The sequence below is a fragment of the Urocitellus parryii genome, chromosome 3, assembly GCF_045843805.1.
Source record: "Urocitellus parryii isolate mUroPar1 chromosome 3, mUroPar1.hap1, whole genome shotgun sequence".
NCBI classification, from domain to species: domain Eukaryota; kingdom Metazoa; phylum Chordata; class Mammalia; order Rodentia; family Sciuridae; genus Urocitellus; species Urocitellus parryii.
This window is the reverse complement of record NC_135533.1, coordinates 37,173,263-37,199,957: the sequence shown is the minus strand read 5'-3', so window position 1 is coordinate 37,199,957 and position 26,695 is coordinate 37,173,263. Positions and strand designations below refer to the sequence as shown.

The 26,695-nt window shown below is 34.6% G+C and overlaps 1 protein-coding gene across 2 annotated transcripts in view; it reads right to left on the bottom strand.

Moving 5' to 3' along the window:
• Positions 1–13,303: 13,303 nt before the first annotated feature.
• The window catches only part of Phf14 (PHD finger protein 14), a 183,571-nt gene continuing 170,179 nt past the window's right edge, over positions 13,304–26,695 (bottom strand). For both annotated transcript variants that reach the window (XM_026397256.2, XM_077796706.1), the window contains one exon: positions 13,304–13,474. In XM_026397256.2, the coding sequence (XP_026253041.1) occupies positions 13,400–13,474 (75 nt within the window). In that variant the 3' untranslated portion in view covers positions 13,304–13,399. The remainder of the gene's footprint in view (positions 13,475–26,695) is intronic.

Here is a 26,695-nt window from a genome sequence, read left to right as displayed (position 1 = left end):
TGACACACTAATCCAAGAGGGAAAATTAGAACAGGCACTGAATGAGTGCAGAGCAGGAGGATTTTATTAGGTTTTGTGGAGGTGTTTTATTTATTTATTTATTTTTTGGAAGCACTGAGCTATTATGTTCTATAATATAATCTATGGATAACCTGAGATGACATCTCCTCTAGAGTTTTTGTCTATTTGGTAAACTGAAGAAAAACGCGAGGCTTTATAAATCAGAGAAGTATCTTCCTGGATGTGTATAGATTTGCCTCTTTCTTTTATATTTAATTTTTCTCCTCTGAGATTTGAGCCCAGTTTTCAAGAGGACTGTTTCTCCACATGTGAACAGCCTCATTTATATTTTTAATTTACTCGTGGTTTGGTTCTAGGTTCTTCACCTTAACATTGTCCTGGCTGCATTAAGAAGCTTTAGGTATTGGTCTGAGTGTTAGCTGTGGAGTTGGCAATTCTGGCTCAGACCTGATACCTTGACCACCCTCACCTCCAGGGTCTCTGCAGACAGTCCTGCTCTTTGTGACTTGAGTTCCCATTACCATGTGCAGCTTCTCTGAGCCACTTGGCTAATACGATGAACTTTCATTTCATTTTCTTATACATTTAAACTCATTTAGGAGTAAAGTGCTTTAAAAAATATTTTATAAATGTGTAATTATTCGAGAAGTTATTTAATCTCTGCCATGTATCATACACTGTTCTGTTCACTATTTATTTAATCATAAAGTCTTTGTGATGCTGATTGAGAGAAATGCCTTCTCCCAGTGGTCCCAGCTGTCACTATGTTCACAGCCCTAAGCTCATTGAATTGGGCAGAACCTGTGACTATAGAGTTCAAATTAGTAAAAGCTCTGGAGTTAGAAAGTCAGGGGCCAGTTATAGTTAATATAGAACCGTATGTTGAGGAGTAATCAGGAAAAGAGGGTTTCCAGAGAAGGAGAAAAGGGAACATATTTTGAATAAGATCTGGTGTATGTCCCCCCCCCCAATTTATCTCCAGTGATTAATAGAGAATCCATTATGTTTGATTGATTCTTGAAGTTTTATTAATAAATAGGTGGTTTCCAGTTTTAGACAAAGTTTCCTAAACATCACATTTTAATTACAACCTATTAAAAAGCAAATAAATAGATCGCTGGAAGTCTACGGAGAGGAATGCTGGGGTTTTGTAAGGCATCCCCTTGCTCATAAATCAAATCTTTCCTTATGATTTAAAGAGGCTTGACTGGATTTTTTGCTTCTTACAAACAAGCTAAGAAATTTCACAATCCTCTAAAAACTCTATTTAAATCTTACGAGTGATTTTTATTTGAAAAACATTGAACTTTTGTTTTTCTTTGTTCTCTAAGATTCAGTTAAATTGCAGTGCAAAATAAATAATTAAATTTGAATTCAGAGGGACAGAGAAAAGCAGAGTCCAATTTGGTAACACTAGGAAGAGATGAAAAGCGGTCACTGACTTAGCTAAGTAGAGGAAGCAGAAGCCCAGGTGCTTACAGAGGGGTATGAGGTCAGATAAGTGTGAATCTCAAACCCCACCAAAAAAAAAAAATCAAGAAACAGAGCCACTGGACACTGGGGAAGGTAAAGAGTGAAACAGAAAAAAGAATGTGAGCAAGATACACCCAGGTGATCTTCTCTAATCCATACCACAGGTGAGCGTCCTTCCAGCTAAGCGTAGCTCAGTCCCTGATGTAAGTCCCCCAGAAGGTGTCCAGACTAAGGAACACCGGTTTCTCCTCAGGACAAGGGAAACTTGCTAGTGACAATAGGAAGGGGAGTAGGAGGATACTTGTAGAACCATGAGACCACCCAGCTCCACTTCAACCCTAGCTTCCTGGTCTGGCTCACTGTCCTGAGACACATGATGCAGGAAGGAGGCTGCAGCATTCTTCCAGAAAAAATGACCAGCCTCACAAATGGAATCAGACCTGCTACCATCTGGAGGGTCTCGGAGATGCTCCTGTTAAGGCCTCTGGGAGAGGTGCTCACCAGCCTACAAAGGTTGCCTCACATATACAGTGTCCACCATACTGAATGGATGAACAGGCAGGCTGGAATCCCCAGATATTTGAAGAAACTCTTTAGCATGGAAATGGAGACGTGAGGCAGGCTGGGTGGTAGGGCAGAAATAATATTTGGGAGAACAAAATGGAAATGACCATGCAAGATAACTTTGGCTGAATGTGCATTTGTAGCTGTATCTATCGAAGAGGAAGGCTAAATTACCTAGAGCAATATATCTAAGGCCAGAATCTGCTTGAAGTTTTGTTAGAGGAAGAGGGAAGACTAGAGATATCAACTTTGGAAGAGAATGGCTTCGAGTGAATGAGGGTAGACAGATGAATGAAATGAGAGGATGCTACTAGTTCTATAAAGCAATTTCTACAAGGCTATTTCATGAGAGAAAAAGAAAATTTGATTATTTTAATGTAAGAAAAACTGTTGCAATTAGTAGAAAACAACAAGGGACATTAACAAAAATGACTGAAAACAATCCAATAGAAAAGTGGACAAAGATATGAAGAAACTTTTTGGCAGAGATTATTAATGACAAGTAGGTACATGAAAAAATGCACATCATTCTTCATTAGGGAAGTGCACATTTAAACCACAATGAGGACTGGGGTTGTGGCTCAGTGGTAGAGCTCGCCTCTCATGTGTGAGACCCTGGGTTCGATCCTCAGCACCACATAAAAATAAATAAACAAAATAAAGATATTGTGCCCATGTATAACTAAAAAAATAAAAATAAACAATGAGATACCACTGCACAACCATTTGAATGACCAAAGACAAAATAAAACAAAGCAGAACAAAACAGCTGGCAATACCAAGTGCTATTGAGGATGTGGAGATGTGGAACAGCTGTCACCATCACATGCTGTTGGTGGAAATATAAAACATCACAGGCATCTGGGCAGAGACTGTGGGTAACATCTTACACAGTTAAATATACATATACCCTGTGACCCAGCCATCCCACTCCTAGGCCCATACCCAAGAGAAATGAGAACTATGTCCTCACAAATATCCATACACAAATGTTCATAGCAACTTTATTCACAACCTCTATAAGCCAGAAGCTACTCACAAGTCTCTCAGTTGGTGATGTGGATAAACAAATTGATAAATCCATACAATGAACACTTCTCGGCGATAACAAGAAACACAGGCGTGGTATGCCTAACAACACAGACAATTTAAAGGACAGAAGCCCCACTCAAAAGGCTACATATCGTATGATTCGATTTATACCAGATTCTGAAAAGTGTATGGGACAGAAAACAGATCAGTGATTGCCAGAGGTTGGAGTGGGGAGGCAACATTGACAGTTGACTGCTTAGGAACACCAGTGAATTTGGGGGCATGATGAAATTGTTCTCCTTCTTACTTGTGGTGGTATTTCTTGACTGTGTTCCATGAAAGCACACAGAACTGTATAGCAGAAGAGTAAATTTTATGATATCAAAATTCCAACTTTTAGAAATGAAAGAAAAAATGAATGAGGTTTCTTGTTTGGGTGATAAATAGAGGATGATGTTGCTGAGGTAAATAGTCAAGCTCAGCTGAGCATCAGACAAACCCAAAAAGAAATGAGGGTAGTTTCTGCCCTGGCAAGCAAGATTTGTGGCCATAGAAATACATGAAGTTCACGTGGCCAAGGGAGTGGGGACTTTAATATTGAGAAGGACTGCATTGTATAAATGTGCCAGAGTTTCTTTGTCCAGTTGCCAGTTGAGGGGCATGTAATTGTTTGGGGTTTTGACTACTGTGGATGAAGTCTTTATGAACATTCATGTGGATCCTCAACCACTCAGCAGAAAAGCCAGCAACCTGTGTTCCACACAATTGGCAAAGTAGATTTCCTAAAATGCAAATCTGATCACGTTACTCCCCCGATTAAAATTCTTCACTGGTTCCTTATTGCCTACAGCAGAGATACTGCATCGTGACTGCACATCAGAATCACCTGAGCACGTTCAGAGGCATTGGATGCTCAGCCTATCTCCAGAGGTTCTGATTTAATTGACCAGAGGATAGAGATAATCAGGTTTTTTTAAAAGTATGATTTGATTTTTTTAAGATTTAAATTTTTTTGAAACAGCATTATTGAAATATAATTCACATATCACACGTTTCACCAATTTAATGTGTTGAAGCTAGGAATAGAAATCAGGTTGACTAATTCAAAACCTATGCTCTTTAAGAGTTATGCTATACTTTGAAGTGCTTCTTGCAGAGGGGAAAACATGTTGACAGGTTTCCAATAAGAGGAAAGTGAATTGAGGCATATTCTGTGCCTTACCTTTAGCAGAGTGTTGCCTCTTACTGGGATCACAGCCAAGACCTCCTTACCTTTCTCAGCCTGCCTTGTACATAGGTTGCCACGCTGTAACCCATTTCTTTCCACTACAAATGTGAATGGAAGTGATAGAGAATATAGAATCATAAGCAATGGAGTGTGAATTGATTTTATACTTTCTTAATCTCTCCCTCCTTACTCCCCATGGCCCTCTGCAGAGAACACATAAATAGTGAAGGTGCAACATGTACCTGAGAATCCATGAGGCAGTTTGTTTTCAAGAACTGCCAAGAAGAGCCATTTGATCTATATTCACCAGCAATGTAAGAAGGGAACTTTTGTTAGCTTAAGCCACTGAGATTCCTGAGATTGTTTTCACAGCACATCCTAGTCTAGCTTGAGTAGTACACTCATGAACAATTCACTCACCTATTCATCAGCTGTTTTCCTGTGAGAAAATCAAAAGGGAGACGTGAAATTCCATGGAAATTCCACAGAGCTTAAAGGGAGGGGGCAGGAGAGCTCGAAGTTAGAGGAATCCAGGAAAGATGCAGGTATGAAGGAAGGGTCTTGAGCAGAATTCCCCAACCCTCCCCCCTCACCCCAGAAAATGCAGACAGAAGCTGGAATGAGGAAAGAAGGAACTCCCAAATGTGACATGTACAGGGTTACTTAAAGCACAGAGCCAACTAAAAAACTATAACATTTTCCATAAGACTGTTACTGACTTGAATTAGATATATTCAAATATAAATCCCAAATCAATGCATGCCAAAAAGATATAGTCTCAAAAAAAATAGCATTCCCTAGGAGAAAGAATCATAACCCTGAGCAGATGTTCCATTTGTTAATTTAATTTTTGCTAACAAGATAACATTTTTGAAGGCATTGCTGAATGTACCAGTTTTGTCCCTTGTTAGTATAATCAGAAAGATATCTTGGTTCAACAATGCTCTGGAGCATTGAAATGTGTTCTCCTTTATGATTTGCAGCTCTGATTAGTTCTATTTTTCTGCCTAAGGTGCAAAAATGCAAATATGAACTAAGAGCCTGAGTCATTTCTGGTTCTTATATCATCATCATTAAAAAAAATTGAAACACATATCTTCTTTTGAATCTCACTAAAAATGTAGTCTGAAATGCATGAGGCAGAATATATTGTCATCCAATCTTTCATTAACATATTAACCTACTGTCACTCGTTCTTAAAAAACAAAACAAAATCTGCATCTGTCATAGAAAAATATGCATACATCAAGCATATCCAATCACAAATGAACTTGAGAGCAGAAAAACATGTTAACAAGTATAGCAGTCTGGGATCTGCTTTAAGATAATTTAGCAGAGAGAGAAAAAAAGGGTTAGATAAAATAAACATGACAAAAATATTAGTAATTGGTGCATCTCATTTTTGACTACACAGGAATTCGTTATACTCATCTCTCTAAACTTGGGCATACCTGAAAATATTAAAAATAAATGGTAGAGGGATCATTAAGTGTACAGATAAAATACCTTCAAAGAGAATACCTTCAAACAAAATACCTTTGCACAAATTTAAGGATGCAGATTATAGAACTAGATTTCTCAATCACAGAATTTCATTGCTTAGTATCAAAACATAATGATAGGGGCTGGGGATGTGGCTCAAGCGGTAACACGCTCGCCTGGCATGCGCAGGGCGCTGGGTTTGATCCTCAGCACCACATAAAAATAAAGATGTTGTGTCTACCGAAAACTGAAAAATAAATACTAAAAAATTCTCTTTATCTCTCTCTTTAAAAAAAAACCATAATGATATTTGTCAATTGCAGGTTTCCTTCGTCAGAGCTCTTTAGCATGTTATTTCATCATGGAACACAGAATGACAGGTTCCTGCAGTGACACTCTGTTGGTCATTAGATGCTATTAATAAATTGTCTCATTGCCCTGAAATCTGAATGTTCTGAAATAGCTTACCTTTAAAAGCAACAATAATCTGGGTGCAGTGGCACAAACCTGTAACCCCAGAGGCTTGGAAGGCTGAGGCAGGAGAAATGAGAGTGGAAAATCAGCCTTATCCAGTTAGGGAGGGGGCCCTAAGCAACTCAGGGAGATTCTGTCACTAAACAAAATACAGAAAGGGCTGGGGATATGGCTCAGTGATTAAGCACCCCTGGGTTCAATCCACACCACCACCAGGAAAAAAAAAAAATTTTGCATCACTTTTAGAATTAAACTGTTTTTTAATATATATATATATATATATATATATATATATATATATATATATTTATTTATTTATTTATTTAGTTGTGGGTGAACCTTTGTTTTTGTTTATTTATATCTGGTGTTGAGGATCAAACCCAGTGTCTCACATATGCTAGGCAAGCGCTCTGCCACTGAACTACAGCCCCAGCCCCAGCATTAAACTGTTTTAAAAATGGTAATGGTTGGAATTACAGTAATCAGGAAGATCCATATTTTCTGTTCCTCTTATATCAACCAGCAGGGTTATCATATTCCCATTTATACATACATCTGATTCAATTATCTATTGTTTGTATAAGCCACATCCTTCCACTTTAGCTTGAATGACATGAGAATGAAATACTGATTTTTTTCAACATCACTGACTGTAGACAGCTAGAGTGTGACTTATTCTCTACAATGAGATATTTAGCATGTTGTAGGTGTAAATGAAAGACGTAAACTAAGAGGCAAAACATTAATGTGGTATTGGCTGTGTTATTATGAGCCCAATGAAATCTAGTGCGAACAAGAACACATAGGTATCATGCTGGGAAACCAATGATCTAGCTCTCATCTTGACTGTAGGCAAAAGAATATCTCATCAAAGCTATAAATTTCATGAGTCTGTTCCCTAATTTAAAACCCTTAAGGAAAATGGCTTCCATGGCTCAACAGTTTTAAAGGGTTGTTTTTACTTGGCTTCGTAACCAGGAAATTAATAGTTTTTCTAAAACAAATCAGAATTATACCATTGTTTTCTGTGTTTTCATGCTGTTGCTGTTAGCACTTAACTTCTCCTCTGGATAACAAAGCTGTGGATTCCACATTGAATTCACCACAGGGAGATGTTTATTACCTGCTATGATTGTTCAGGATAGTCTGGGATGGGAATAAAATTTGTTTATTCATGGCTATACAAAAATTGTTTTCTTGAGGTAATGTGAAATGGAATAGTTTTCTAATCAACTTTCACTATTCATAGTGAATCTTATTTAGCCTAATACCAGGTGTAAGTTGCTTCAGTCCCAAGCAGTGTTAGCACACAACCAATAGAAATGTGTGATGGCCTCAGGAACCCAAGGCACTGAGGAAATGTCAAAGCTATTAATGGAACTTATTTCTTCTTTCTCAATAAGCTTTGAAATAAACCTGATGTAGCCATGTGAATGATGCATTTATAGGAAAAAGTCTCTTGTTTGTATATATTCAATTTAGAGAGCAACAGTTTGTTACATCTGAGAAAAACAAGACAAATTATAATTGATGTGGAGAGTACAAATATATCAAATGTTTCCAACTGCTTAAGCCTAGAGGAAAATCATTAGTGATTATTTTACAAAAAAAATATAGATGTTAACTGAGTAATGAGTATTATTACCATTTTCCGAAAAAGTATTAGAGAAGCAAACTACCTAGACTCACCCCATTGCATCTGAATGATCAGAAATTTGCAAATAAAAAAATCACTATACCCTGGAAAGATTATGTTGTATTTGGTATGGTTTTTGTGGAAATAAAACTCCAAGCAATTTGCAGACATTTAAAATTGGAGCAACTGTGTGCACATCTTTGCTTTTCCCTCATTTAATCTTTTCAATCCAAGGGAAAATGGGTAGAATTAACCAGAAGATAGAGCCATGATTTAGTCTTAAAGTTGGGTTTAAATGTATTTTTAACTAAAAAGATCCCTCAAAAACATTATTAAAATTGAACATAAAATCATTAAAAAGCTTTAACTACATTGACTATTTTCAAATAATGTATAACACCACCATTTCTGAATATCAAGATTTGAAAAGCTTTTGTTTTCTTTTAAATCTTTTGTTAGCATCTTTGGTTTTTATTAGTGCATTATAGTTAATACATATTTTGTGAATGTTACACAGCTTAGTGTAACAAATGGTTCCTGAAAAGAACAACCACCAGTATAAAGTGTGATTTTAACTTAAAAAAAAAAAAGTTAATTGGCTCCAGTTTGGGGCTATTATGAAGCCATTAAAAATGAATTCATCTCTGTAAACAAATACAAATCTCTATATAGGCATGTTTCATTTGTTTTGTGTAAATATCTACCTGCAACATTACTGGGTAATATCCTAAGAGTGTGTTCAACTTCATAAGAAACACCCAAATTCTTTTGCAACATGATGTACTATTTTATTTTACTCTTTTACCAACAATATAAGAGAGTTCTAGTTGCTTTGTAACCTAACATTACATTCTCAAACTTCAAATTATAACCCAGGAGAAGGGACCAGTAGAAATACAATAGGAGCCAAAAAATGTAAACTGAAATTTTCTAGTAGCCACAACTTAGAATAAAGTAAAAATATTCTAAGTTGAAATTTTTAGTAATGTATTTTATCTAATAAAATTCAAACTATTATTTATTCAAGTTATTATTTTAACACGCCATTGGAATAGAAATTGAGATATTTTTTGTTCTTTATTTTGTACAACATCTGCAAGTCTGGGATGTATTTTATGCTTACAGCATATGAATTTGGTCTCGTCCTATTTCAAGTGTTCAACAGCTACTTGTGGCTAAGGGCTACAATAAAATATTACGGACATTTTAGGATATAGAGTAGTAACTCATTGTTTTGCCTTTTCCCAATGACTAATGAGATTTTCATTTGTTGTTGGTTATTTCATATATCTTCTATTGTCTGACTGATGTCCATTAATAGCTGAAGGGATATACAAATTGTGGTATATTCATATGAAGAAAAAGTACTCAGCAATAAAAAGGAAAAACTTAGATTTATACATTTATCTGGGTGAATCTCAAAACATTACGCTGAGTGAGAGAAGCCAGACACAAAAGATATGTATGACATGTGTCCATTTGTGTGAAATTTTAGAACAGGCAAAAGAGAAGGTAGATCAGTGACTTTAATGGGGTGTATGATAGCAATGGCAAGAAAGAACTTTTTAGAGTGATGGAAATGCTCTTGTATCTTTATTAGACTGGAGGGTATATGGATATATACATGTTCAAATTTATTGAACTGCATATTTTAAATAGGTGTATTTTATGTAAATTATACTCCAACAGAATTAAAAGGGTAAAGTAATACCACAGTAGTATCTGCTATCTTGTTTTACAAGCCCACTGCAAAATGCAATTATGAGACCTCTTATTGAAAAATTATTAAGGATGTCAAGACAGTAACTGCAGAGGGAGTATGTTTGTCATCAGATCCTGTGATAAACAGTGTGTGGCACATAGGTGGTCCCATCTGTTTTGTGGAATGAATTTATGAACTTGGGCATCCTAGTGTCCAGCAGTTTCCATCTAACAGCAATGCAGTGCAACACCTTTTTTTGCATCTGTTGTTCATTCCCTAGACCTGAGGAAATAATATAATCTTGAATATAATAAACAATGCTGTTCCTAAATGTGATAGAGACAAATACAGATTATAAGTTGTTTTATTTTAAAATTCTTAAAAGATATGAAGAAATACAGTTCAACAGCTAACATCAAGAGAATACAATTTGTTTCTGTGGGTGGATTATGCAAGCAACATGAAGCATAAAGGAATTCTTAATCTTCAGACATTCCACATTTTTGGTTCCAGTCTTATTTTAGTGGCAGTGTTGCTTACACCTATTATGGGCCAAGAAATGAGCCAAATAATAAGGATGAAAGGATAACCAAGCAGGTACATTTAATTGTATAGGAGTTTATTTTCTTTTTTAGATATCAATTTATAGATTATACTCCAATTATTAACCTTTATAAGGACTTTCCCTGAGCATATATAATCTACATCACCAGAAATATATCTGTGGGACTTTGCTCCAGTGCTCCTAAACACAGCTCAGAATTGCTGCAACAGAGGTACTTGGGTTTTATTTAAATGCATAACAGACTAATTGCATCCCTTCCCGGTTCTCAGATTCATGTTGAAGCCCTAATTCTCTAATTAATGTTGAAGCCTAATTCAATAGGATTAGTGTCTCTCTAAGAAGATACCAGGTTGCTCACACATTGGTGCCCTATCTCTCTGATGTGCATACACAAAGGAAAGGCCCTGATAGAATGCAGGGGGAAGATCTTCTGCAAGCAGGAAGAACACACACCAGAAACTGAACTCTTCTAACTTTGATCTAAAACTTCTAGATTCCTTAATTGGGAGAAAGTAGATTCTCTGTTTTCAGCCATTTTTCAGCCTTGGGTTTTTCATTTTGACAGCCTAAGCTAAAATGTAACATTCTATTTAATATAGAAAATCAATAATATGATAATCTGATTTAAATAAAATGACTGGTTTAATGACAGTCACATAATAAACTTGCAGCATCAAAAGACTCCTATATGTGCAGACAGTAACAAACTATAGAAATGATCCCTGAAAGTATAGTCTTTCATATATATGTGTACAAAGAACATGAAGGTATGAACCTTAAAAATTTGAGTAATTCATACATACATTTTTCCTAAAGGAAGTCTAAGGCAATTCCACTTTATCCTAAAACAAGGGGTATGCATATTGAAAAGCTTTTCATAAAAGACCACTTAAAGGGTTTTAAATGGTTAAAGATATCATTTACATATAAATACTTAAAAATGCCTGCATACATCAAAAGGAACACTAATAACTGAACAAATGAAACAATTAGGGCCAAAGATTTCTCAAAAAATCATAAGCAATGGGTGCTTTCAAACTTGCTCCATTACATGCAAGATTTTCATTTTGGGGGAGCAGATAGAAGATTAAGTTATAATGGTTTCATTTATTTCATTTAAACCAAAGTATTTAAAATAAGTTAAAGTATAGCAAAGAAAATTAATTAAAGGAGAGAGGCAGCAGGTGATGAATTAAGATTGCATTTTTAGAGAAGATAGTAGATGAAAAAAAGTATGATACTAATAAGTATTACAAAATTATTAATTGTAATATTATGGGCTGAGTGGATTTGAACTCTTGCTTTGTCAATTAAATTATATAAAATTACACAACAAATTATATAGCATTGGATAATTTATTCCCCCTATCTAAGCCTCAGACTTATTGTTAAATTGGGAAAAGCAATAGTATCAATTTGTCGACAGGGACAATTATTTGGCATATGGCATAATACATGCTAAACACTCAGCATAGTACCTGCAACATAATGATGCTATGATATGAATCATTTATTATTGCTTCTTTTAAAAATGACATTACTGATATAATACTCATCTTTTGTAAATGGGTGTTACAAAATAGGTCGATGTGGGGAAAAATGTCAAATTAATTTCTGCATTTGCAATAATGTAAAGCTACTCCCTATCCCCCCACCGGACCCCTGTGGAGTACAAACTGCTTACTCAGCATTTTCTTTGGCTCAAAGTCTTTGCTCCAAAATTCATTCAGGGAGTCTCTTCTGTGGCCATAGCTGCTTTCCTGATCTCTGTATCTAGGTTTAGAGAGTATCCTTCAATGAATTTCCCGTTTTGCCTACTTGCAGTTTTGTTTTCTTTTTCCCATGTCAGCCTACTGTATCACAGTAGCAAACATGTCTTACTGCTACACATTTATGGAGCTTTTCAGAGGCATGTGATAAAAATATGGCTCCAGGGCAAATGTATTGACTCCATTTTCCCAAGGAGAAAGCTGTAAGCTGGTTCTCTTATAAGCCTTCCAAAGTCCTGCCTCTCATTTTAAGAAACTCTGCCTTAGATAATCAGAGACATCTGCCAAAAACATTTGGCTCTGCAAGTAACAAGTAGATTAATTGCTCCTGCTGTAGCTGGCAAATGACAGCCTAGTAAAATGAATAAAATGAGAATAAAATGGCTGGTTACTAAGAACTTTAAGAAAGATAAGGATCAGAGGAATTTTGGGGAAATTCCTAAGCCAAGGGAACATATATGGAAATACTTGAATATGGAATTCTTGAAATGTCCGAGAAAAAATGTATATAGGTTCATGCACATAGTAGTTCCTTAATATTTTTATAAGTTAAAAATCATGGGCTGGGATGTAGCTCAGTGGCAAAGCATCTGCCTTGCATTCGCAAAGCCCTGGGTTAGAACCCCAGTTCCAAAAAGACAAACAACAAAAAAAAAAACCCACCCCCCCAAAAAAAATAGATTTAAAAAAAAATCATGGCACTACTTCTGCCATACATGATGTTAATTTATCATTCTTTTTCATCCTTTCCTGCAATTCTAGAATATCATGTGATACATAGGTTTATAAAATTAGAAAATGATATTTCATCCACTGTTTGGTTTTAAGTATTTTCATGTGTAAGCAATTTCTGTTTTTTTTTTTTTAATTGATAATTGGAATTCTGGTAAGGTCTTGAAGATGACAGAGACTAATAAGAAAAAAAGTCTCTTAGAGTTTTCTTTTAGTTCATCTAGGTGTGTTAACACTTTGGCTTCAGATAAAAGAAAATCCTATCTCTATTCTCAAATTTCAGTTGAGAATTTTCCTCCTTTTAAAAACATTCCAGTGGGGCTGGGGTTGTGGCTCAGTGGAGAGTGCTTGCCTAGCACATGTGAGGCACTGGGTTAAATCCTCAGTACCGCGTACAAAAATAAATAAAATAAAGTTTAAAACAAAACATTCCAGGGCTGGGCATGTAGCTCAGTGGAAGAGCACTTGTCTAGCATGTGTCAAGGCTTTGGTTTTAATGCCAAGCACTGCAATAAAATAAAATACAAACATTCCAAAGGTTCAAGTTTTCAAAGTTGAATTGATCTAAAACACATACAAAATTCCAAATACGAGCTCCTATTTCAACAACTTTATTGAGAACATTTTGCAAATTAGATTTTACAATTTAACATTTTACAATTAGAAATTTTATCTGCTACTACATAAGTTGCAAACTTTTCAAAACACTACAGAAAATCCTTTATTTCTTTGGATTTTTCTGTTCCATGCTGAGATCCTGAGATACATTTTTTCTTTCAGCTTCATTTTCATCTTCCTGTGAAATAAATTTTAGAAAACATTAAAATGTAAACTTTAGGGCATTTTTTTTCAGTTATACTTAATGCAAATAATTGCACTACATGTGCAGGAGTATGAACTATTGTGATTCCAGAAATCCTCAGGAAAAGATTATAACCATAACAGGGTAAGATTATATAACATTTAAATAATTATAGTATGAGCTGTTTTATATTATGCATTGACTAAAATTTTCTTATATCTTTTTAAAAGCAACAATTTTATCAATACCCCAAGAAGTACTTTGGAAAACACCTGCTACTAAAAAGTGTTCTTTGTAGGGGGTGAACCAGATATTTTTACTTCACTCTTTGGTAAAAAACAATAAATTTAACTTCTAAGACACTTTATGTGCTCCAGCATGGCATTTTGGTCCCATCTAGCATACTTTCTTGACAGGTCTGTCAATTTTCCAATTACTTGTACCACCATATGTTATCTGAAGATCAGTCAGGTCTAAAATAGGAAACATGGGCATGTCATGCTGTAGAACGCTTACAATCTTCTACAGTTTCAATTCTAAGTGGTAGCCTCATAATTCACATCAGGTTCCTATGGAACAAGGTGAATAAATGAAGTGACATCATAATGTCTGCTACCTCAGCAATGAAATGCATCTTGTGTTTAATATTAAATGGTGACCTTCAAAGTATAAATAATGACAGTCTGGAAAAATATTTCATCTTACAATTTGTAACCCATCTCATTATACATGTTCCTTCAACAATACCAAGTACAAAGCGTTGCTGCTTTCCTACTACTTCTGATTTATCATTTAAGATTTTTCATTTTTATTAACTGAAATAAAAGGTATTATCTAACTTTTTACTGAATTAATTAAATCACCAGCAGTGATTTCTTAGGTTTCTCTAGATAATATGCAATAATGTTGGTACCAAATACATTATCTTGTCTATCTTCTTTGTGAACTGACTTTAGTAAGTAAATACAATTGAGGTATATACCTCAATTACATACACACACACACACACCCCAATTATATACGTGTATTATATAATACACACACACACACACACACACGGCAAGCTATAACCTTTGCCTAAAATAAGTTAAAGAAAGCTTCCTTTATACGTGTTGTTTCTCTAAACTCAAAAGCATCTGTGATTTTTGACTTTGCCAACATCAGGAAAGGAGAAAAATTTATAAATATTATGAACCAATCTAATCATTACAGATATGAGAAAAGAGGGCTGAGGTTCTGAATATCATTTTAGCAATGTTACTTTATGTATTTTTCCAAGAATAAGAGCTACTGTGTGTCATTTAACTTTCCCCCGCAATATCTCTAGTGAGTAGAGATATTACACTATGCTCAATTGAGTCTTGAAGATTCACTCATGAATAGGTGGGCTCCACTTTTAGATACAAGTTCCTAGAGACCACAATGAGACACTGTCCGTGTTAAGCCAACAGGTAATGGTGGCAAGACTTTTTTGTTAGGTCCACTGAATTTGTGTCTTTGAGGCAAGATTTCATCTTTTTTTATCTGTAACTTCTACCATATTACAGGGAACTGTGAGTATACAGATGTAATCCAATTAATGATTTCTGAACTATGTGAAACAATGGAGTAAAATAAAGTATAAGAGGTCTGCCTGAACAACATGTAATTTGGAAAAACCTCAGTATTGTTCCTTATCCTATAGTCATACTTCCAGCACTCTTGATATGTGACAGCACTGAAAGCAGAAACATGAAAAAAACAGGAACCCTGAGTGCTACCCTAGCCCAGAATAGAAATGTAAATGCTTGCCTATAAACCTGAGAACAGGGAAGTATCTACACTTTGCTTCCTATTTAACTATGAATACAAACTGTAGGACCACACTGTTACATGAAATAAAATTTTGCAACTTCCACTATGGTTTAATATATGGATAAGATATATGAAGATACATCAGTAAATTAACATTCTTAATATAATGTTAATATTTTTGTTGTTGAATTTTTCTTAGTAATAAAGTATATTTCATAAATGCTTTTCTCCTCTAGCACAGCTCCTCTTTAGGACAGATCATTACTGTTATACACAGTTCTTTACATTGAGTATTTGTTTCTAAATATTTTACCTTTAATATTTTTAAATCACTTGCATAACCCATAAGTGCCAATCTGTTTCTTCTTTTACACAAAGATAGCTGTGATCTAGATGAAAAAAAGAATTATGGAGGGGAGGAAAAGACAATCAACTCTAACTGCTAGCATTAAAATTGCCATGGTATAACATCATCAAAATAATAGTAAGGTTTTACTGGAAATAAAAGCATTAGAATTTGATCCAACAAAGCTCCTGAAGAATTTATTTTTGGAATTGTGCTGATTTGTATATTTAATATTGCAGGTCAATTTTGATAAGAACTTTAAATGCAGTTTAAGATTAACAAATCATTAAGGTAGTTAAGGTAGCAAGTCAACTACCATTGATAAATGACTGTATAATAAATAAAACTGCAAATAAAGGCAGTTTTTTAACCAAAGCATTTCTTTACTGCTGGATATTAAAGGCAAGCAAAATTTTTTTCTGATAGATGGCAGGATTTTTTCACTCTTTGCTGAAATAAGACATCTGTTTGTTTCACAACAAAAGAAGACCCTTGCTACACGGATCATTTTCTTAGTGACAGCCCTGACAAGTTTGACATTTGTTTCACAATGTGTTCTGAAACAACCAGCAAGAAAACATACCCTTTGAGGGTACTGAAGGCAGACAGGCTTACCTCTTAATGTTTCAGCTTATTAATTCATACTCCCCAAAACATTCTGATTGCAACAAATTCGTTACAGATCTGCTAGTTATATGTGGAATTTCAGGAATGCACACTCACAATACAGCGGTAACACCAAATAACTAAACTAAAGCTGGTCCTTTAGCCTTCCCTCTCTTCACTTGGACAGAATTGTGGTAAAGGGAATGGTCATTTCTAGGCATACAGGGAAGATGTAATAATGGTCTAATACTCCAGGTGGCAGTATGAGACTAAAAGAATAATTTTAACAGAGAAATAGGTAAAAATCACTGCCATGTTTATCTAAGCTAAAACCCTTTTAACACTGAATAAAATTTGCAAGATTTTGTTTAAATGTTATTCAGCTTATACCATCAAATTGGAATTGAGTCCCTCTATTTTTCATTTATACAAATATGATTCCACTGTAATAAAAATTCAAAGAATTGATGCCAATTTATAGAACCTCTCTATCCTTTTCCTTTCTCTTAAGAGGAAACTAGGGACTGGGGTTGTAGCATTAGAGCACTTGCCTAGCACATGAGGCCCTGGGTTCTATCCTCAGCACCACATAAAAATAAATAAATAAAATAAAGGCATTGTGTCCAACTACACCTAAAAATTAGATATATTTTTTTTTTAAAAAAAGTGGAAGCCAACTCCAAGCAATGGTCAATTATTTTGGCATCTGGAATTTCTACTGCTCAGGTAATATGTGGTCTCAAATTATAGTCTTCAATTACACATGACTATTTACCTTGTAAACTGCCACATTTTAAATGATTTCTTTTTAAAGTTATACAAAGGAACAACAATCCTTGTTACTTCTTTACATCTTTAAAACTGGCTATATAGTGCCTTTACAGTCAAGAAACCCAGAAACACCACTGTTATAATTTGGATAGGAGGTGTCCCCAAAAAACTCATGTGTGAAACAATATAAAGAAGGTTAGAGGTGAAATGATTGGGTTATGAACCTTAACTCATCAGTGAATTAATCCCCTGATGGGATTAACTGGGTGGTAAATGTGGGCAGGTAGGGTGTGGCTGGAGGAGGTAGGTCACTGGGTTATGCTTTTGATATATATATATATATATATATATTTTCTCCTGGTTGAGAGAAGTCAGTGTGCCCCCTACCCCCACCTTTCTCTTTTCTGGTGGTCATGTCCTGAGCTGCTTTCCTCTACCACACTCTTCCACCATGATGTTCTGTCACACCCTGGGCCCAGAGCAATGGAGCTGGCTGCCTAGGGACTGAGACCTCTGGAGCTGGCTGTCTATGGACTGAGACCTCTGAAACTATAGGCCCCCAGTAAACTTCTCCTCTTCTAAAATTGTTCTTTATGAATCTTTTGTACACAATAGTGAAAAAGCTGACTAAAACAACCCCTTTAACCACGTGTTCAAGATTAAAACATCATCAAGAATACATATTAACATTAAACCCCTGGCTAAAAAAGAGCAAATCACTATAGTAGTATCACCTGTCTGTAGTATTGTTCCCATAATATGTAAATCAAACTAATCATGAGAAAATATCAGATAAACACTCTACAAAATAATTGAACAGTAGTCTCCACAAGTGTCAAGGTCATTAATGACAAAACTTGTTACTATCACAAAGTGGAGGAGCCTGAGAAAACAGACTAAATGCAATGTGGATCCTGGACCATAAAAAGAAAACCAGTGTGAAATCTTATAAAATTTGAATATGGCCCATAAAGTAGTTAACAGAATCATTTTGATGTTAATTTTCTGGTGCTAGTAATAGTGCAATGTGTATTTAAGATGGTAATACTACAGGAAACTGGATGAAGAGCAAACGGAACCCTTGTATTATTTTTTATAACTTTCCTGTAAGTTTAAAATTATTTCAAAATAAAAAGACTAAAAAACACAAATAAACATGGCTACTTAATGAATGTTTTTTAAATTCAAATAAAGTAAGATGTATGGGTACAGATTTTACAAGAAAAAATCCAAAGTACTGGCACCTTCCCTGAAATATGCAGCCAAAACAACTGTTTGCTTTCCATATTTCTACATAAAATTCTTTTCCTAAGTACCTACAATGTTCATAATGATAATGTTATTGATTTTTATTTTATTGTTTGTCCTTTTCTGTATTTTCTTACTTTTCTACTGTAATCCTGGGTTAGTTTCACAAATGAGAAACATGTTTTCTGATATGAATTTCCTTTATAACTAGATCACATAAACTATTCAGAAATAAATAAGAATAATGGAACCTACGTTTACAAAGAAAATGAAATTAGTTGCTGTTACTTTACCAACCTCCCTTGTTGGTGCTGCAACAGTAAAATAAAGTACAATGACACAGATAAGCACTAGCTTAAAATGTTTCTTTTTTCTTAAAATATTTCCTTGGATTTTAAATATTTCTTTGACTAATTAGAGAAGCAACATTTATTGACACTGAATTCAAATTAACAGTCAAAATTATCTATATGCTTTAATAATGCTCCTTTAAAAATATATGTATTATATATTTTAAATATATATATATATTTAAAATACACACACACACACACACACACACACACACACACACACACACGCCAAGCACAGTGGTGCATGCCTATATTCCCCAGAGACTGAGGCAGGAGGATCTCAAGTTCAAGGCCAACCTAAGTAACTGAGACCCTGTCTCAAAATAAAACAGAAAAAGGGCTAAAGAATGTGCTCAGTGGCTTAGAGCCCCTGTTCAATCCTCAGTATCAAAAAGAAAGAAAAAGAGAAAGAAAGAAAAATAAATTTAAAAATGAGTATGTAGGGCCTGGGGTTGTGGCTCAGTGGTAGAGTGCTTGCCTAGCATGCATGAAGCACTGGGTTAGATCCTCAGCACCACATAAAAAATAAAATAAAATAAAATAAATGTATTGTGTCCCTCTACAACTAGGTGTGTATGTGTGTGTACATGTGTATATGTTTGTGTGTGTGTGTGTGAGAGAGAGTGTGTGTGTGTGTGTATATATACCTTTTAGTGAAAAATATGTATGTTGTTAATACTGACCAAGTGAAGAGAAGGAATACATAATATACTGTTACATAATATACTGTTTCAATCTGCAGTCATAGACTAACTTTTCTTCTTCATTTAAAACATACATCAGATATAACTTAACCAGTATAAAGACTGTGCTTTAGTACAGAAAATATGGAAGTGCTGCACAACAAGAAAAAAATGTATCTTAATAACTGGAAAAATACTGATGATAATGAAAATGTTTTAGGCAAAATGAGCACACTTCATGCTTCAGACTAAAATTAATTAGAGTTTTAACGTTTTACAATTCCACCATAATTCTTTAAATGGTGCATTTACTTCATAGTAATAAACACTTGGATCATTAAGTAAAGTGCAAAATGTGTGTGATGTGCTACATTTAACAACCTTTGGACCTTTTCCCTATATTTCTGCATTCAGTTTTCCAATGCAATGAATAAGCAATTGAAGACCACAATTAAATTTCCTGACTTTGCATATTTGAGATTCTTTAGTTCAATACAAAAGACAATTAATCTACCATTTTACAACTGAATTCCAACTTTAGTGGGCCATGATAGATACTGAAATGAACTTACAAGAAATGCTTAATTAAATCTACTGTAAAAAGTGCATGAAATTTTTTTCTTATGACATAAGTTGCATATTAATTAAAGACTCTAGGTCTATACTATAAAATTAACTTGGGAGTGTTTAGTGAAATCCACCTCAAATACAAATATCTTTAAGTAGAATGGAGCTATTTTGTAAATTTTTATCTTTTTCTTTCTCCACTTACTGATTCAAGCAAAAGAGAGTTAATCAAAGGAATCACTGTTCACTTAATATCACAAAATGTATTCTTTATTTTAAAGCAAATAAGATTTAAAAAGGGCAGTGATAACACTTCTAATTTCTTGTATGAAAATACATGAAAACAAATTTTTGTTGAGCAATAATTTCACTCTCCAACTTATGATTCTGGAGCCAATCTAGTGCAGTAAATTTGCTTTTCTAAGTCTTTAGTACCTCCTATTATTCTTTACTTATTTGTGGTAGTCTTTGGGAGCAAGGAAATAGGACAGTTAAATGTAAAACTTTGAACTTCTCACATATTATTTGGGATCAAGAAGGGATCTACCTGCCTAGAGAAGAAAGGCCTTAAAGATTGGCACAGTCATCTTATGATGGCAAATTTAGACTAAATGGAAGTGTAAATCACTGACTAGAAGGTTAAGTCTAACATAAAAGGCAGGATAAAAAGAAAGAAAAGGAAATAAATGATGGAGCATAATTGTGAGTTAGATAGGGTAGCCTGTTAATGAGCATAAACCCAATTCTGTAAGATTAGGTTTTCCTATAAATACAAATTAGGTTTTCCTATAAAACTCAATTTTTACAATGTGGATTTTTAGGTATTTATGATATGGTGCTAACCTGCAGGTGGCTAAGAATAATGGTCTTATGATGAGTTCTTGTCTGACGTCTAATAACTGTTGAGGATCTTTTTTTTTTTGTGAAGGATCTTAATGATAGAAAATTCTTTCTCTTATAGATTTCTAATATCTGGAAAATAGGAATGGAAGTGTATAATATAAATCTATGTGAGAGGGTGCTACAGTGCTTACTTTCCTTCATTTATAACATTTTTGCCTTGTTTTAAAATATATTACCTGTTTTTGAAGTTTTTAGGTTGATAAGCTGGTATACACTTAGTACCAATTATAGAAAGAATATCAATGTAAAAAGGCAAAAAAAAATTAAATTTCATAATGAACATAATCGTTTGGTTTTGAAATGTTGCCCAAAGCATCATGTATGGAAGGCTTGATCCCCAATGAAGTAATGTTCATAGTGGGGATTTGGGGAAGTGATTAGATCATGAGGGTTCTGACCTAATCAGTGGATTAATTCAGTCATAGATTTAATAATAATGATATTAGTGGGAAGTGATGGAAACTTGGAAATTTTAGGAGGTGGTGCCTAAGTTGGAGTAAGTCGATCATTGAGGCATGCATGCCCTGGAAGGGTAACCTTGTCCTCATCTCCTTCTCTTTCTCTGTTTACTGGCCACCATGAGCTGAACATCTTTCTATGCTGTGCCCTTTTGCAATGAGGTTCTGCTTCACCTTAGGTCCAAAGCAATGTAGCCAGCTGAACACCATTTGAAACCATGAGTCAAAATAAATTTTTCCTTCCATAAGTTGCTTATACCAGGTACTTTGGTCACAATGAAAAGCTAACACAGAAAACTACTGGGAGTGGGACCATTGCTGGGACTACACCTCAATATGTGGTTTAGAGGACTTTGGAACTGGTTTGTGGGAAGAATTTGGAAAATTTTGAAACTACAGACTAGAGAGACTTAGAATGTTGTAATCAGAGTTTAACAGGCAATTCTACTGTGAGAATGGAGGACTAGAATATTGATAGGAATGTGAACAATAAAGATATTGCTAATGAGGTTTCAGATAGAAATGAGGACTCTCCTGGGAACTGTACTAGAGACCACATTATTGCATTCTGACAAAAAACTTGTCTGCATTCTGTCCACATCTTGAGACTCTGTATAAGGCTCAATTTAAAGATGATGGACTAAATTTGGTGGAAGAAATTTCAAGGAAGCACAGTACTCAGGTACTGGCATGGATGGATACTGCTGAATGGATTTTAGCCAGGTTTATGTGAAAATCAAGGGCAAAAATAATTAAAAGTTTGACCAGAAAAGGAGCACTCTGAAGTCAGGGCTCATGCAGGCATGGTTGCTGAAGAGATTGATGCCAAAAAGAAATCAATTAATTTGTACCTGGACAATAGGAAAGATGCCTTGAGGGCATCTCAGGAATTGGCCAGAACCCACCTATCACAGGTTTAAGGGTATAAAAGTGAAAGCTCACTTGAAAGACTTTGAGAACACAAGGTGTCCTAGTCATAGAGAAGCACCTAGAAAGTTGTTTTCCTAGGATTCATTTAACCATATGCTGTCTCCCAGGGAACTCAGAAACTGATGTAGCTGTGGCCCCAAGTGGGCCCAGCTACTGCTTGAGCTGGCTGTGGACTCTGGCATTATCCACATGATGTTGATGTAGTGGGTAAGAAGAATGCTGAGCCAGGCAAGCTTCCATCCAAAATTCAAAGGAAGGCCTACAATAGCAGGCAGTGTATGTCAGGGTAGGAAAGGTCAATACATAAAGTTGTGAGAGTGAAGGAGGCAGCAGTAGAGGCTCCAAGAAGTGAAATGTGTGCCTGGGAAATCTGTAGGCAGCAAGCAGAGCCAGCCCAAGAGAGAGGCCACATGGTTTGCCACTGGTAAATGCATAGGGGCAGAGCTGCCTAGACCTTTGGAGCCCATATTTTACCACCATGTGCCCTGGATACCAGATCTGGAGCTGCAAGATTTAATATTTTCCCTTCTAGGTTTTGGTCTTGCTTTGGCTCCATCCCTTTCTATTCATTTCTCCCTTTTGAAATATTTACTTTGTGCCTGTTCCATCATCCTGTTTTATATTCTAAATACTTTTTAATGTTTTCTTAGAGTTTCAGTTACATTGCCTTGAGTTTCAAAGGTGACACTGGACTCGAACTTTTGAGCAATGCTGGTGCTAACCTGCAGGGGCCTAAGAATAATGGTCTTATGATGAGTTCATGCTCTAGTGTGGTAAAGAGGTACATAAATAATGAGACTTTGAGGACTCTTAGAGATAGGCTAAATGCATTTATCAGTATGACATAAGCCTTTGGGGTCTAGGGGAGGAATGTTATGGTTTGGATCTGGAATATCCCACAAAGACTCATGTATTGAAGGTATGTCTCCAATGTAGCAGTCACCAAAGATGGAACTTTTGGGAAATGATTGGATCATGAGAACGCTGACCTTATCAGTTCATTAATTCAGTCATGGGTTAATAATTCAATGATATTACTCAGAGGTGGTAGAAAAGGGTTATTTTGTACCTGGTTTGCTCTTTTTTTCCCTCTCTCTCTCCATATTTAAAATTCCTCTAATATTATTATTTTTGAGACTAGATAAAGTATAAATATTTCATAACAATAATTTTGACACTAAGAAACAGGTGAGTATTCAATAAGTACTTAATATTTACCTAATAGATTTTTGGTAAGGAAATTAATAAATTATTTCAATTTAGGATATCCTTCATATACAATGTTCTTCTTAAGGAGGCAGTGCTTAAGGTGTTCATTTCAAAAACTATAACAAATTCAAAGATGAAGGCAACTATATATATGGTATGGGACACCTATCTTATTCTTTTATATGTCTCCTTAAGGTCATCAATTCATAGACTATTTAAAGTTAAAATATTCTAAAAGACCTTACCTAACCCTTCATTCTATGTATGAAATATTGATCATTACATTGGCAAAAATATAAAAGCAAATTCTTCAGCAAATCTTAAAACTTTTAAATTACTTTTATAGTAATTTAAAAGTAAAACAATTCCCCAATCTGTCTTCCAAATTCAAATGATTTTAAACTACTTTAACAAAAAAATAATAACTTTATAGTGGAAAAATATGACAAACCAAAACTAAATTCTTTACTGCCATTAGAAATAGCTACAGCTGAGTTCAGGGCCACAAAAAAACACTACCTTACTTGGTTGATCAGGATTAACATCACAAATAATACATACTGACATCACTTTTTCCTGATATGATACCTTGAGAAGTGATAACACCTCTGGTCTGTAGTCACCTTCTCATTAATGCACAAACTCAGTCTAATCATGAGAAAATATTTGCTAAAGCTTACTTGAAGGACATTCTACAAAATAACAGAAAATATACTTCAAAAGTATCAGGTTCATAAAGGGCAAAAAAAGAGTAAGGAATCTCCACAGACTGGAAGAGATTCAGGAGACATGATGAACAACATTAAATAGATTCTAGATAGAATAATGGACCAGAAGAAAAGGGCACAAATGGCAAAACTGGTATAATCTCAATAAATTATACTTTATTTAATAGTTGCACTAAGATTTCTTTCTTAGGTCTTATCATTTTTCCTTTCCATTCTTTCCTTTCTTTTTGATAACTGGGGATTAAACCCAGGGGTGCTTTACCACTGAGCTACATCCCCAGTGCCCCCCACCCCCGCCCTGCCACCTGCTTTTTTTCTTTTCTTTTTTTTTTTTCCCTTAAGACAATGTCTGGCTAAGTCACTTGGGCTTGCTTCAAATATACAATTCTTTTGCCTCAGCCTCCCAAATATTATAGGCACTGTCATCACGGCTGGCTAGGTCTGATAATTTTTCTATGCTATATAAGTTGTTTTTCTAAGAAGAAGCTGGAAAAGGGTTTATCACAAGTTTTTACATTATTTTTACAACTCCTTTAAAATCTAAACTTATCTGGGCATAAAAAGTGAACACAAGCAAATAACAAAAAACCTGTTACAGGATTTAAAAATAAGTATACTTTGGTTTCAAGTACTATAAGGTTACATGCCAAAATAATATGCACAAGGTAATCAGTTATGGATAAGGGGGTTTCAGAATTTCTATAACATGGATAAGTCATTACAAACTCCACACTATAAATCAACATCTACTGTGAGAAAAAGTATACTGTTATTCAGCAAAACTGGGTGATGTTTCACCAATGAAATCGTCATGTGTTTTTTTTTAAAAAATTCTTGCGGTTTAAGAACCATTAGAATATGAGTCAACTGCAATATTGCAAAAAGTAATATAATTGGTTTTTATTTTTTCAACTGTGTTTTTTTCAGGTACCAAATAGTCTTATAAATATTGACATGTCAGTACCTTTAATTGGGGGCTTCAAAATGATATCCAAAAATTACTGAGAAGAAAAGAGGTACTTTTGCTTATACAAATAAATTCCTCCTACAAAAGTACCATATGATCTAGGATTGGCTTAAATGGGTATAAAATATTAAAGTAATTTGAAAATGTTAGCCAATCAATACTTCAAGAACCATTTTGCCTTCTTTTTGTGTGTCACTGGCAGACCTGATTGATTGTACTGATTAAGTTATTTCCTAATTTTTGAGGAGTCTAGAATAGATACTGTCCCACTGCTCATATCAAACATTTTATCCTTATCTTTTAAAAATGACATTAACCTTCCCCAAATCCTATCTTGTTCCCATAAAAACTAATGGAACAATGATTGTGTGTCAAATACTACGGAAGGTGTGGGAGATAACAGAGATGAATAAAATGTTTTACTGCCTAGAGGATTTCATACTGTAGTGTGATAAAGAGGTACATAAATAATGATAATGCAATGGAGAAAGTATATAATAAACTACATAAAGTATACACATGTGATACAGAAAATTGAGCCAAACAATTTATAAGGAGAATTTGTATTTTAATGACTAATACTAAACAAAGTTGGGCTATGACATCCAAATCATATACCCTTCCTTATGTCCAAAGATTAGCATCACAAATCTTCAAAACATTTCTCAATGTAACTTAAATGCTTATTATGATAAATGTAGCATCAAGGACTATTATGCCTTTCAGAAATAAATCTATTAGAAAGTGAATTTTTAAAACTTTACTCCCAAGTGCACAGATTATATTATATTATTTCAAATATCTTATTTCAAATTGAATGGTATTTTCCCCAGAGTAAACCCATTAATCTTCATTGTTTTGTTAGAAATTAATAGCTCATTAGATGTTCAAGTAATACATTTCCCATGGCACATTAATTTTTCAGTTTAAAAAGTGAATTTTACTTCAAGAAAAATGAAAAATAGCATTTTAGAAAATCACACATAAAAATTCTCCAATATTGCCACTTTATAATCGGTGTCAAAAGTAACAATTAAATTTCCATATGTTGAATTCCACAGACTAGCTCTGAGCTACCATTTTGCTTTCCTTAAAAAAAAATGATGAAATGTTTTAAACTATTTGCATTAGATTATACCATGACTGGCATGTATTTAAGTGACTCACAAAAGCAGGTTACTTGGCAAGCCTCATATCACTTAAAGGGCTTGTCTAAAAACGTGTTTATTTAACCAATGGTTTCTACAACCAGCTAATGTTTCTGTAAGTACTTCCCAATATTTCTTAATGTAGGATATAAGACTATTAAGAAAATATTATAAAATAACATTTTTAAATATCCTATTTGAAAAAAGACATTCAGCAACCTATCTACCCATTTTTCCTGATTGTTCATCAACTATGTGTCAGGCACTGTACTAGGTGCTGATAAAATCCCTGATATATAGGATAGACGCAGTTCCCAACTTAAGGACCTTACAGTCTTTGACTAACTACCAAGGAATTAAATTGCCTAAATTATGATACATTCAATGAAAGAAATATATAGGAATAATAGTCTTTTAGTAGAAAGATCTCTAAGCTTCCGGGAAGTCCTCAATGCTCCAAAAATTACTAATAAATACATTGAGACTTGAAGGATAAGGAGGAGT